The 13,617-nt window shown below is 40.7% G+C and overlaps 1 protein-coding gene across 1 annotated transcript in view; it reads right to left on the reverse strand.

Annotated features, from left to right (window-relative positions):
* Window positions 1-312: 312 nt before the first annotated feature.
* Window positions 313-13,617, reverse strand: part of LOC134608806 (monocarboxylate transporter 7-like) — a 32,634-nt gene continuing 19,329 nt past the window's right edge. Inside the window, exons 3-5 of the mRNA XM_063451951.1 lie at window positions 12,103-12,231; window positions 4,917-5,660; window positions 313-698 (exon numbers count right to left, since the gene is read on the reverse strand). Coding sequence (XP_063308021.1) covers window positions 313-698; window positions 4,917-5,660; window positions 12,103-12,231 — 1,259 coding nt within the window. The remainder of the gene's footprint in view (window positions 699-4,916; window positions 5,661-12,102; window positions 12,232-13,617) is intronic.

Raw genomic sequence — 13,617 nt, forward strand, 5'->3', positions numbered from 1 at the left:
CCCAACCGCGATCGTCGGCACCGGGTAAGTAAGGAAAGACCGGAGGGCGTACTATTACGCCCGGCGGCATTTAGAGCCGCCTATAATAGGACGTAATAGTACGCCCTCCGGTCTTAAGGGGTTAATAAATAGTATAATAATAATAATAAAAAAGACCAATAGTAGCGCAGAGACTGGCCCTGTATATGTTTGAATAGAGTTCTCATATCCCCTCTGAACTGTAGATTTTTAGAAAACTTGTGCCACATGTATGCAGATGAACAGAAAGAATGCGAAAACCCATGGGTGGCAAGGTGTCCAATGATTTTCAGATCAATCCGCTGACAGGTTTCCATTAATTTCTGGGATTTCTATCACCACATCTTGGACATTTTGACATTCAGTGGAGTCTTGTGTATCGGGTGACTTTTTCTTGCACTGTCCATTAATGCAAGGTCTTACTATGGCACGTAGTTCCATCTCTATAGTACTGGAGTTTTCCTCAGTTCCTGACGGGTTTTCATCTACTACTGCAATGTTTATTGGCATGTCTTGTGCATCTTGGAATTCAGCTGAGTCTTGTGTAGCTGGTGCCTTATTCTTGCACAAACCATTCTGAGAAGGTTTTACAAAGGCCAAGCATATAGCACCAAGTGCCATCCCGACAGCACTGAAGTAGAATGCAGACCCATAATATTTTGTTTTGTCCACCAGTAAACCTAAATAAAAGAAAATAAAACCAAAAAGTAGAAACATTACTTTCAGCCATATAATCTTCTGCAGACATAGCTTGTACTTATGTTAACCCCTTAACGCCGTTACGGCGTTCTATGCCGTCCCGCATTAAATGGGCTTTAAAGCCGTTGCGGTGGCAGAGAACGGCTTAAGCCCCCAGCAGCTCCGATTTACTCACCTCCGCCGCGATCCTCTTCTGAAGGGCTGCCTGACAGCCCAGGCAGCCCTCCCACGGCAAATGAAGCCCCCGGGGGCCATGTGATCACTCTCAAAGAGCGATCACATGGCCCCCTATAGCTGGTTGTGGATCTGCCAGCAGGGGTACTGTCTGGAGTGTCAGACAGTCCCCCTGCTGGTGGATAGTGTTGGTAACAAAATACACTTAGAATGACATTCTATATCTATCTATCTATATATAAAATACAAATAACCGCAAATATATATAATTACATAAATAACTACATAAGTGTACACGTAGACTTTAAATACATATATATGTATATATATTAAAATTCTATGTGTATATTTAAGTAATATTTTAACATAATTATGTGATTTAATTAGTTAAAATTTGATTGACATACCTGACAACCCAGGCAAAAAGTGCAGAGTGCATTTTTCACACATGATCGGCACTTTTACTGACGATATTATTGTTGTAATACAAGTTACCATTTTGAAACACTAACATTTGTATTCAGCAAAGTCTCCTGAGTAAAACAGTACCCCCCATGTACAGGTTTTATGGTGTTTTGGAAAGTTAGAGAGTCAAATATAAGGCTTGCATTTCATTTTTTTCGCATAAAAATTTGCCAGATTGATTATGTTGACTTTTGAGACCGTATGGTAGCCCAGGAATAAGAATTACCCCCATGATGACATACCATTTGCAAAAGCAGACAACCCAAGGTATTGCAAACGGGGTATGTCCAGTCATTTTTAGTAGCCACTTAGTTAGAAACACTGGCCAAATATTAGTTTTTTGCTTTTTTCACACAAAAACAAATATGAAAGCTAACTTTGGCCAGTGTCTGTGACTAAGTGGCTACTACAAAAGACTGGACATACCCCACTTGCAATACCTTGGGTAGTCTACTTTTGCAAATGGTATGCCATCATGGGGGTAAATCTCATTCCTCGGCTACCACACGGTCTCAAAGGTAACATTACTAATCTGGCAAATTTCAATGTGAAAAAACTGAAAAATGGAATGTGCTATATTTGACCCTTTAACTTTCCAAAACACCGTAAAAACTGTTAATGGGGGCTACTGTTGTACTCGTGAGACCTTGCTGAATCCAAATATGTGCTTTTTTTTGCAGTAAAAGCTAACAGTATTATGACATTTACAGCTGAAATGTGAGGCAGAACTACAATTCTTTTTTAAAATGTACAATTTCTGACTGTTTTTTTGCTTTTATTCATAATAAATTATAAATATTTGATATGAAATGAAAGCCCTGTTTCTCCTGAACAAACTGATATCTAATAAGTGTGGGTGCATATAATATGAAAGAGGTGAATTACGGTTGAACAAACATATAGCACACATTCCAGTTTTTGTTTACATTTTGTTTTGATCAGAACGTGTACTATTGACTTCGTCCTGAAGGGGTTAAACTAAACTTTTCACTCTATCTGTACCTCCATTAAAACTTCTCAGTGCTTCTGATACTTATCTTGCTACAAAAGGGATAGTACATGGCCTGATTTCCCAGGTGCCTACATTCCCATCAATATTTACAAAACGTTTAGACCTGCTGACTTTTAGCCAGCTATTTAACCCCTTCAGGACGGAGTCAATAGTACACGTTCTGATCAAAACAAAACGTAAACAAATACTGGAATTTGCGCTATATGTCTGTTCACCCGTAGTTCCCCTCTTTCATATTATATGCACTTATTATATATCATTTTGTTCAGGAGAAACAGGGCTTTAATTTTATATCAAATATTCATATATGAAACATAATTTATTATGAATAAAATTAAAAAAACTGTGAGAAATTTAATTTTTTTTTTACATTTGTAGTTCCGCCTCACATTTTAGCTGTACATGTCATAATACTGTTTTTTACTGCAACAAAAAGCACATATTTGTAATCAGCGATGTCTCACGAGTACAACAGTACCCCCTATTAACAGGTTTTATGGTGTTTTGGAAAGTTACAGGGTCAAATATAGAACGTTCCATTTTCAAATTGAAATTTGCCAGATTAGTAATGTTACCTTTGAGACAGTGTGGTAGCCCAGGAATGAGAATTACCCCCATAATGGCATACCATTTGAAAAAGTAGACAACCCAAGGTATTGAACGTGGGGTATGTCTTTTTTTAGTAGCCACTTAGTCACTGGCCAAACACTGGCCAAAGTTAGCGTTCATATTTGTTTTTGTGTGAAAAAAGCAAAAAACGAATATTTGGCCAGTGTTTGTGACTAAGTGGCTACTAAAAATGACTGGGCATACCCCATTTGCAATACCTTGGGTTGTCTACTTTTGCAAATGGTATGCCATCATGGGGGTAATTCTTATTCCTGGGCTACCATACGATCTCAAAGGCAACATAACTAATCTGGCAAATTTCAATGTCAAAAAAAGGAAATGCAAGCCTTATATGTGACTCTCTAACTTTTCAAAACACCATAAAACCTGTACATGAGGGGTACTGTTATTCTCGGGAGACTTCACTAAACACAAATATTAGTGTTTTAAAACAGTAAAACATATTACAACAATAATATAGTCCATAATCATTGTTTTAATAAAATTTACCAGTTTTAAACACTAATATTTCAGTTCAGCGAAGTCTCCCGAGTAAAACAGTATAGGTTATAGGTATTTAAAATCTACGTGCATACTAATGTAATCTTTTATGTAATTATATGTATTTATCTCTATATATATATTTGCGGTTATTTGCATTTTATATATAGATATATATATATATATAGAATGTCATTCTAAGTGTATTATGTTACCAATATATATATATTAATAGCAAAATACAGTTAGAATGAAATTACATATGCATATATAATTTATTTTAAATTTTGTTTCAATATTTTATTTATTTATTTTATTATTTTATTTATTTATTATTGTAATTAGACGTATTTATATATATAATATATGTGTATATATCTATTATATATATATTATATATATAATATATATATACATATTATATATATGTAACGTCATTCTAAGTGTATTTTAATATTAATATATATACTAATATTAATATTAAAATACACTTTGTATGACGTTACATATATATAATATGTATATATATTATATATATAATATATATACATATTATATATATATATATATATATATATATATATAAATACTTTTAATTTAATTTTACACATGTTTAATACATTTTTTTTACTCTTCCTACCAGCAGTCCCCCTGCTGGCAGATCCATAGCCAGCTATGGGGGCCATGTGATCGCTCTTTGAGAGCGATCACATGGCCCCCGGGGGCCTCATTTGCCATGGGGGGGCTGCCTGGGCTGTCAGGCAGCCCCCCAGAAGAGGATCGCGGCGGAGGTAAGTAGCTGCGATCTTCTGGGGGCTTAAGCCGTTACGGCGTTCTATGCCGCCGCAACGGCTTTAAAGCCCTTTAAAGCCGCGACGGCATAGAACGCCGTAACGGCGTTAAGGGGCTAAACATATATTTCACAGAATTCTTAGCCCCAGTGTTTGCTCCATCAGTGCAAACATTCCTGCTTTTTTGTATAAAACTAGGACTAGGATTATGAACTAGTGAGCAGGCACTGAGTCAGATGTAATTATTACACATTCACACAGCGCCTGATACTTGTGGAGTTTATAAACAGTTTTCCAGAGGATGCTGGACTGACCAAAACAGTCACATCTGTCATATTGCAGGGTTCGCAGTGTTGCATAGCTCATTCAAATACTCAAAATAGGGTGACTCTAATCATTGTAGACAATATATGATTCTGTTATGATGGCACAAGGAAACGAGCCCTGTGGAGACACTCAGAGTATTGCAGGTTATCATTATTTTAAATTTTGGAGTGGGCATTGGCAGAGGCCAACAATGAAGATCAAATGATGCCCAGTGCTGGCCCATGCACAGCTGGTGCTAACCAAGTGCTTGTCTTGTTGTGTGACTTCATGGGCTAGTGGGGAGATAAAAAAAAATAATTATAACAAATTGTATTAGTTACCTGTTAATGGGGGTCCCGTCAGTGATGTGAAACTTTGAATAAAGACAAAGACTCCAACTGCTGATTCCATCTTCTCGATGCCAACAATGTCCTTTTCCCCTATCAGCGGAATGTAAGTTGCTGCAACAGCTCCCATAATGTAGCTGTAAAAGAAGCTACATGCCATCAGTCCCAGAAAAGTATGAGCAAAAGGGATGGCAACAAGAGCTAGGCACAGCAGGATGACAAATGTCAGTTCAATGTAAATCTTATTAATTGGCTCCTTGTGCATGATAAGGCCTCCACTAATTCTTCCGAGGAGTTCAGCAAAGGCCATGAAGATAAGAATGCGTGTTGAAAGTTCTTCAGGTATGCCCAGACTTACACTGTAAGGAATAATGAATAGGGAAGGTACAGAAGTGCCAAAGACAGCAAATAATCCAAATAGTGTGTAAAATATAAAGCTAGTATTTTTCAATACAGAAAAATCAAGTACAAGCTCATCCTTTTCAGACTCTACTGGCTCAAGCATCTTCTCCTCTTTGGGCATGTCAGTCTTTGCCTTTGTATTGTCTACAGAATCTGTGATGTCTATAGTAATGCGTGTGTCCTTATTATCAACTTCTGAATGTTGTTTTGGGTCTTCTTCTGGTATAATAATGATTGGCTGTAGCAAGAATCCACAAACCATGATGACAAGTTGCAGAGCTCCGATGACGAACAGGCAAATTCTCCAGCCCATGTATTGCATAAGTGCAGTATAAGCTGGAAAGTAAAGAAAAAAGCATTATGAGCATGTAAGTGGGAAACAATCATCAGAAAAATATAAATCTCACAATATGTTTTTACATAGTTAAAACCCCTAAAACGTTCTTCATATTAGTATTCGTTTATACAGAATTTGTTGGCACTATATAAGTGTCAATAATAATAATGATAATCATAATAATAATAATAATAAAAAAGGAGCAATGATTAACTAGAAACGGAATTTACAGTGCTTAGGTCAAACATTGCCAAACTGGGATCATTATTGAGTTGAAACACAGTTCCCAATTTGCAGAACTGTTCCTGAATTCACTACAGTTTTGTTTGTTGTTGGGTTTACTCACCGAACTGTGAATTGCAAACCACATTTAAAAAAGAAAAAGAAAAAGAAATGTATAGTCACAACTTGGCTATTTTTGTTATTAGGTTTGCAATTCACTAGCATTCAGTCATTATCCATATAATTGTGCTTCGCAGTCTGCTGAAAAGTAGTTCTATGACCAAACATTTTTAGACTAGATTTAAGACACTTTTCAAGTGGCAAAGCCATTTTAAACACACCTTTTTTATTTAAAGTAAAAGAGGGCTGGTCACAAATGCTTGACGACAGCGTTATAAACTACTAGATAGCACTGAAATTCTAATGTTGTGTCCATGTTATATCCATATAACGTGTGGCTCTTTCTAATGTCACTTTTCATTTTAAAAATAGATGAACTAGAAAATTCCTTAAGCAGGAATGCCTTCAGTTCAGCTACTTTGGCCTTAAATTTTAAATTCACTCTGAATTCTCACTCTATTAAATAGCCCTGAGAATCTCTTTCCAGCATTCAAAAAAATGTTGCCACTGTAACAAGTTTATTCTCAAACCTGTGAAATGTTAGGGATTCACCAGGGAATTACAAATTTACCCCCATTTTAGTTATTTTTGCCTAAATTTAGTAATTTCCTAGTCAATTCATGTCAATACACCATTAAGTTTATAGCCACCTCCCCACCCCCTGCACCCACACCTGGCATCATGTGGGAGACATTTAAATTGTCTGGAGGGTTATTTTTCCACCATCATGCGTGGAGTAATAATTCACTTGATAGGTAGTGGACAAGTTCTTTGTACAGCTACACTAACCCCTGTATAAAGTGGGGACTTAGTAATAAAGTAAAAATACAAGGTGGAACATACCATTATCCCTCCATTTCTGCTCAGTGGATGAGGTATTGATAGGAGCAGTAGCTGACTGCCATAGTTATATATTTATTTCTACAGCAAACAGGGTGACAATGTTTCAGCCTACACTGGCCTTTTTCAAGTCATAAATTTAAGATCGTGCCTATCGATACATATGTGGCGGCCACTCCAATAGGGACACGAGTCTCGCTGCCAAGGATGTCCTTTTCCCCCTCTCTGGAACTCTGCTGCGCCGGATTTGGTGATATAGCTGCTGAGTGATTATAGCTGTTATAGCTTTCGCCCACAGACATTAGCCGAGACTTAATGCTGGGAGTGAACTGGTTTAATGGGGCATGGTACATGCAATTTATACACAGACCCCCAGCAGAGAGTCTCCATATAGTTCAATACAAACTCCTCTTCGGCGTCTCTGTGTCAAAAGACACCTCAAAAGAGGTTAAGAGGGTTAACAAGCTCCAAGGTGGGCTGAGTACTGGGGGTATAAAAAGGGAAAATTTGTGGTCATGTTCGGTTACCGAACGGGAACGGGAAAAGGATACACACAAGTATTTTCAGTGTCAGGGTGTTCTGTCATACCGCTCCCCCCCTTGTATGGTGCTTCAGCAGACATGGCTTAACAGTTTTCGGGTCAACTTCGATATGTCTGGACTTGGTTGTTAGTTGGTGAGCTCAGTTTGCCTTGACAACCCTTCGGCGTTCCCGTTCTGCTTGCTGGGCCGGTAGTGTATGGTGAAGTTGTATGGTTGTAAAGCTAGACTCCACCGCAGTAATCGGGCATTGTCTCCTGCCACCTGGTTAAGCCAGTTGAAGATGTGTGTTAGGGAGGCACAAGAACAGGGGAGAGAGATATGATAAGGTGAGATGGTACAGGATCGAGCGGGCAAGTAGTCGGGCGAGAGGAAAGGAGAAGCGCAGCCACCTCTTGTTTAGTAGCCGGGAAGAAAGTCTGAAGGGCAGGAAAGGCATGATCTACGTGCGCTTGAGAAAGAGAATGGCCAGGTGGGGAGAATTCTTTTCGTAGCGGTTCAATCTTGTCAGTAAAGTAGCAAGCAAAGCATCGGCTGTAAGGTTAGTTTGGGGGGTGGCCACAGCAGGGCGAAGAAGAGAGTTAAAGGTGCTGATGAGTTCTGTCTGCTGTGAATTGGGTGCGCTGTTCCAAAAGGATCTGCCTGGGAAAACCTACTTGAGAGAATATCCAGATTAGTGCATCTGCTACGGTTTCTGCTTGGATGTTAGTCAAAGCGACTGCTTCAGGATAGCGGGTAGCGTAGTCCACTATGGTAAGTATATACTTTTTACCGGAGGGACTAGGTCTCACTAGGGTTCCTATTATATCGACCGCTATTTGGCTGAATGGTTCCTCAATGATCGTCATGGACTGCAGCAGAGCCTCGGGGTGATCTCCGTTCTTTCCCACCCGTTGACAAACATCACAAGTTTGGCAGTACTGCTGAACATCTTGATTCCCGGTCAAAAGAAGTTCTGGGTTACTCTATGCCCAGATGTTCTGCCGAAGGTACATTGTGTCCGATCCGTAGGAGTTCCAGCTGATACTTCCTGGGAACTACAAGCTGGTGCTTCTGGGATGGGGCTGCCCCTCTATTATGATTCTCTGTTAACCGATATAGCCTGTCCTGTTCTCAAATAAACTTTTTCCTCTCTAAACCCCCTTGTTCGGTGTCTGCCTGGGTCCTATAATTTTGGAGTGTGGGTCTTCCCTTGCCTCCCTCCCAAACTCCTCTGGGGTGTCCCAAGCTAACTAGGCCAGGTCTACTGTCGGGGTTGGGGAGTCATCGCTTACCTGGATCTCCTCAGAACGTGAGCCAGCCGGGCTTGAAGATGAGTAATTACTGGATGAGCTTCCGCAGTGTTCCTGGTAATGTAGGCTGAGGTAAGGGTCCCCAAATCACTCCCGAGCAGTACCTCCGCGGGCAAGTCTTTCATAATCCCCACGTTCACAGTACTGCATCCAGCTCCCCAATCCATGTGAACTCGGCCAGTGGGTAGTCTGTAAATAGCGCCCCCGGCTACCCTAATGGCCACAGATTATCCAGTATGTTCATTGTCCCGAGCCAAGTAGCGTTGTACTAATGTCAGGGTAGCTCCGGTGTCTCTCAGTTCCCTAGCCGTTTGTCTGTTTACAATGACCAACTGTGTATGTTGTTGAGGGTTGTCCATGGTAGCAGCCTGAACAGGATCAGCTTCATCTAATACTCTCCAGGATCTTCTGGTATAGGCTGGGACTCTTTCCAGGGATACGTGTTCTCTGCTTCTAAGCAGTGGGCTGTGGCCCTGGGTGGTACAGGGTTGGTATGACCCCACGAGGGTCTTGGGGGTTCCAGTGGGCAGTTGCACCTTACATGCACTAGTTGCTGGCATCGGAAGCATCTGGGCCCGGTCTTTGTTGGTGCTGTTTGGTTCCCAGGTAGTCCCCTGTAAGGTGGTTGAAGTTGGTTGGAGGTTCCTGGAGCAGCAACTTCGGTGCGGGGGCAGGTCTTACTGGTGGTCGTTCAGTTTTTCAGGTGTCTGTGTATACATCTGCCAGGCAGGCAGCCTCTGGTAAAGTGTGCAGTCTCCTATCTCAGATCTGGGTTAAGTAGGTTAAAAAAATGTTCCATTAAGAATAATTGTAGGATATCTTCTCCCGACAAGGCTGGGCACCCTATATCCAGTATAAGCCAGTATAAGGCATCTCTGTGGAGGCGGCATTCTGCATAGGAGTCTTTATCCTCCTTTCGCAATTCCATAAACCGCCTGCGGTATGCTTAAGGGGTGACTGCATACCTGGCTAGCAGGGCTTCTTTCTATCTTTCATACTGATGAATCTCCCCATCTGGTATGGCCCTGAATGCCTCAGCAGCTCATCCTGATCATTTTCCAGCCAGTATCATTACCCAGTCATCCTCTGGTACTTTGTGTAGAGCGCACTGGTTTCAAAATCTGTGAGATTTCCATCAATCTCATCTGTCTCTTGAAATGCTTTTAAGGCTGTGAAAGGTACCTTCCTCCGTTCTGGCTGTGGAGTGGGGCTTTCAGTCAGCGGAGCTCCCGAACACTGTATTTCGGCTAAGTGTAGTTGGTATTCCCGCTTGGCTCTAGCTTCTGCAACCGAGTCCGCCAGTACTTTCATTATTATTTTGTCAGGAGGGTTTGGCCCAAACAAGGCCAAGCGAAACCGATCGTCCCGCATCTGTTCAGATTCTTCAGTGTTCGTGAAACTGCTTTGACGCTGGGATTGGTTCGGTCCAGCTTCATTAGTTTGGCAATTAAAGCCCTTTTCCGTATGTTTTTAGCATTTCATCCCTGCCTCTCCAGCACATCCTTCAATGTGGATCGCTTGAGCTGCTCGTAGCCATTCTCCATCTGCTGCTAGTTCCGGGTTCAGCATCCACTCTTGGGGAAAAGAAAAATCCCACAGCTGCCACTAGATGTGGCAGCCACCCAGGTAGGGACACGGGTCTCGCTGCCAAGGATTTCCTTTTCCCCCTCTCTGGAACTCTGGTGCGCTGGATTCAGTGGTTATAGCTGCTGAGTGATTCTAGCAAGCTGAATGATTATAGCTTTCCCCCACAGACATTAGCCAAGACATAATGCTGGGAGTGAACTGGTTTATTGGGGCATGGTACATGCAATTTATACACAGGGTACAGTTCAATACAAACTCCTCCCTGGTGTCCCTGTGTCTGGGAGATAACTGAGTGTACTTTGCTTAAACTTATTATCTCCCAGGCACAGAGGTACCATGTGTAAAACACATAACACCCCAAAACAAATACAATATTACAAGGGACCCCTTGGGGATACAAGTCCTATATTCCCGAATAGCCTGGTTCCGAGCACCCAAAGTGTCCAAATAGCGCTTAGATCCCACGAATACAGAGGAGTCGCCACCGGGGTAAAGTTTTGACTGACCGCACACGTGGCGTCTGCCCAAAATAGTTCCAGAGGAAAAGTGGAGGTGGTTGGTCACTTTCGGAAGTCCCAAAACGAATAAAGCACCAAACAGATTATCTTGTTCCTAGGTAGCTATTGTTCGCCTAGTTTTTGCAAACAATCCTACCGAACAGCGCTCTGCTGAGATGTTTGGAAAGGGAGCAGGCGAGGATAGAAGTTCAGCGGTGTTTGCAAGTTAGTCTGTCCATTTTAGTTCTATACACTCGACGTTCGAACACCACTCCCTGCTTTCATGCAACAAGATGGCCTCTGACTCAGTTCCCACATGTTCGTTCATGTGAATGGCGGCCACCCAGCAGAACACTTGAAACAATTAGGTGTGAACCGATGATGGAGGTGTCAAGAGAGGTCAATAGGGTTAACAGGCTCCAAGGTGGGCTGTGTACAGGGGGTATAAAAAGGGAAAATTTGTGGTTTTGTTTGGTTACCGAACGGGAACGGAAAAAGGATACGAACAAATATTTTCAGTGACAGGGTGTTCTGTCACAACAGTGACAGTACAATAATGATATAATTATATGTAACTAAAATAGAATTAAATCATTCAATTACAAAACACAATATCACATACTAATTGGTTTGGTACTTCTGGTTACTACAAAAATAAAATTCCTCATGAGAGATCACATGTCAATTTCCTGACACAATGATATCATCAGAGACAATCTTAGCTCTCAAAGAGGGGGAGCATAACATAATTAACAAAACATGTAAATAATAGCCCCACGTAAGAATAAAAAAATAGAGGTTAAACTTGGAATCACACAGAAATGTGATTCCCAATCAATGTGGTTACATGACCACTACTTCAAAATACTCAGATGATGCCCACAAAGGCGTTATCAAAGGGGAAAACCTATGATGCCACAGGAGTAATGGGGTTACCGGTCATGTGACCGCAAGCATGGTAGGTAACACTTTTGATGGCTGCACACTGTTTACAGGAAATGCTCAAACTAGGAATAAGTCAGGTGACGGATAAAATAAGAAAAAAAAAATCCCTGTGGCTGCTGTCTGTTGTACTGGACAGTCTCCACATACATAAACATTGCACTACCTTGGAGTTTTAATGATTTTCTTGCTGACTTCTAAAGCAGGGAACAAATAGTCCAGATTTTTTGCATCTGGGTCCTTATTTTTGCCATTTTGTTGCAGCTGGACAGGTTAAATGTGGTGGACTTTCAAAAGGTTGTATTGCAAAATTCCCACAGGTGTAATCTGGTCCATTGTGCACTGACCTGTTGGTTATTGTTACTTTAGGGAGGGCAGACACTAGTTAATTATAGATCTTACCTGGAACAAATACAATGACTGCAAAACATTCCCCTGTGGTTGCAGCAGAAATAACCAGGGACCGGCGCCTGTCAAAGTACTGTGACAAAATGGTGAGGCTTGGGAAGAAGCTAAGGCTGAAGCCAAGTCCTAAATGAAAAAAAATATATATATGTATCGAGAATTAACATTGAAACAGAACTGCTACCACCTAGCTGCATTCAGATTCTAGGTAGCAAGCTTAATTGTTATGGCAAATTGACTGTGCATCAACCCTTTATTCATAAATAATTATTATTGACCAGATCTATAATTATTACTAACTATAATATTTAAATTTAGAATAAGGAGACATTAGTTAATCTAACGAGTATAGCAATGTTATAAGTTACTACCTAGTTTTCATAAATTTTTCTTGTTTAGAGTTATTTGTTTAGCTCTACATTTTCATGAATAAAATCCAAATGACAAACTAAGGGAAAACTAGACTTGGAAATATTCCCAGACTCGTTTTTTCCATTCAAATTTGTGAATCACAATTTTTGTATTAATTATATTACATTTCCTAGTAAATGTCTATTATTAAGACCCTTTTTTTATCCATAATTCTGGTTGAGGCTGATTTTTATTGTCAACCCATCTCAAGGAGTCCGAGCAACTATTTGCTGCTTGCAGTGATTAATTCAAACTGTAATTTACTAAAGTCCGACGATCCATAATGAATGGGGCAAATTAATATGGTTGACTACTCATACAGACCCCTTGTAACAGATGCCCTGTTCGTTGGATTTCTAATTTTGTTGCTATCTATTCATTTACACTACCATTCACCTAAAACGGCATACGAATAGAAACAAACAAACTTTACCCAGCTAATTTGTATACAGAATGTTTTACCGAACCTTTCGACCACCCAAGACAGTCGTGTGCAGTCAATTGACTTATTTGACACTATTACAAACTCTAACGTTCTAAGTGGTTCACTGGGTGGCTGTCGATTCGTATGCACAAACACGTGGCGATGGCCATCTTGTTTTGTCGAACGCGTTCAGCGGGGTTTGGTCGTCAAGTGTCTGGAACTATTTTCAGACACTCGATGGCCCGAACACTGCTGAGAATTCCAGGCCAACTTAGATTCGTATTCATTCATCCGAAGAAGGCGGCATTCGGTAACACGGTAAGCGGCACACGACCATCGTACGCACGAATGAGTATTTGAACTATTGTTCGACATTTTACCATGCACGAAAGAGACCAGCCGCACCAGCTGAATTCATGGAACTATTCTGGGCAGGAGCCTCGTGCATGGCCGGGCAGAAATGGGACTTCCACCTAACTTTCGAACCCCTGAACCGATTTGAATGATTTTTAAATATATTGTTCCCCCAGATAGGGGTTATCAGGAGATGTATGTTATATGGGGTTCTGATGTGATTTTGGGGTGTTTCTAGAAATGCATAAAATTGTCCCTCTTTTTCATTTGGAGACAATTGAGTTGATACAGTAATTAACTCAAATATCTCCCAAGCAGAGGGG

This window comes from Pelobates fuscus, chromosome 1 (genome assembly GCF_036172605.1).
Source record: "Pelobates fuscus isolate aPelFus1 chromosome 1, aPelFus1.pri, whole genome shotgun sequence".
NCBI classification, from domain to species: domain Eukaryota; kingdom Metazoa; phylum Chordata; class Amphibia; order Anura; family Pelobatidae; genus Pelobates; species Pelobates fuscus.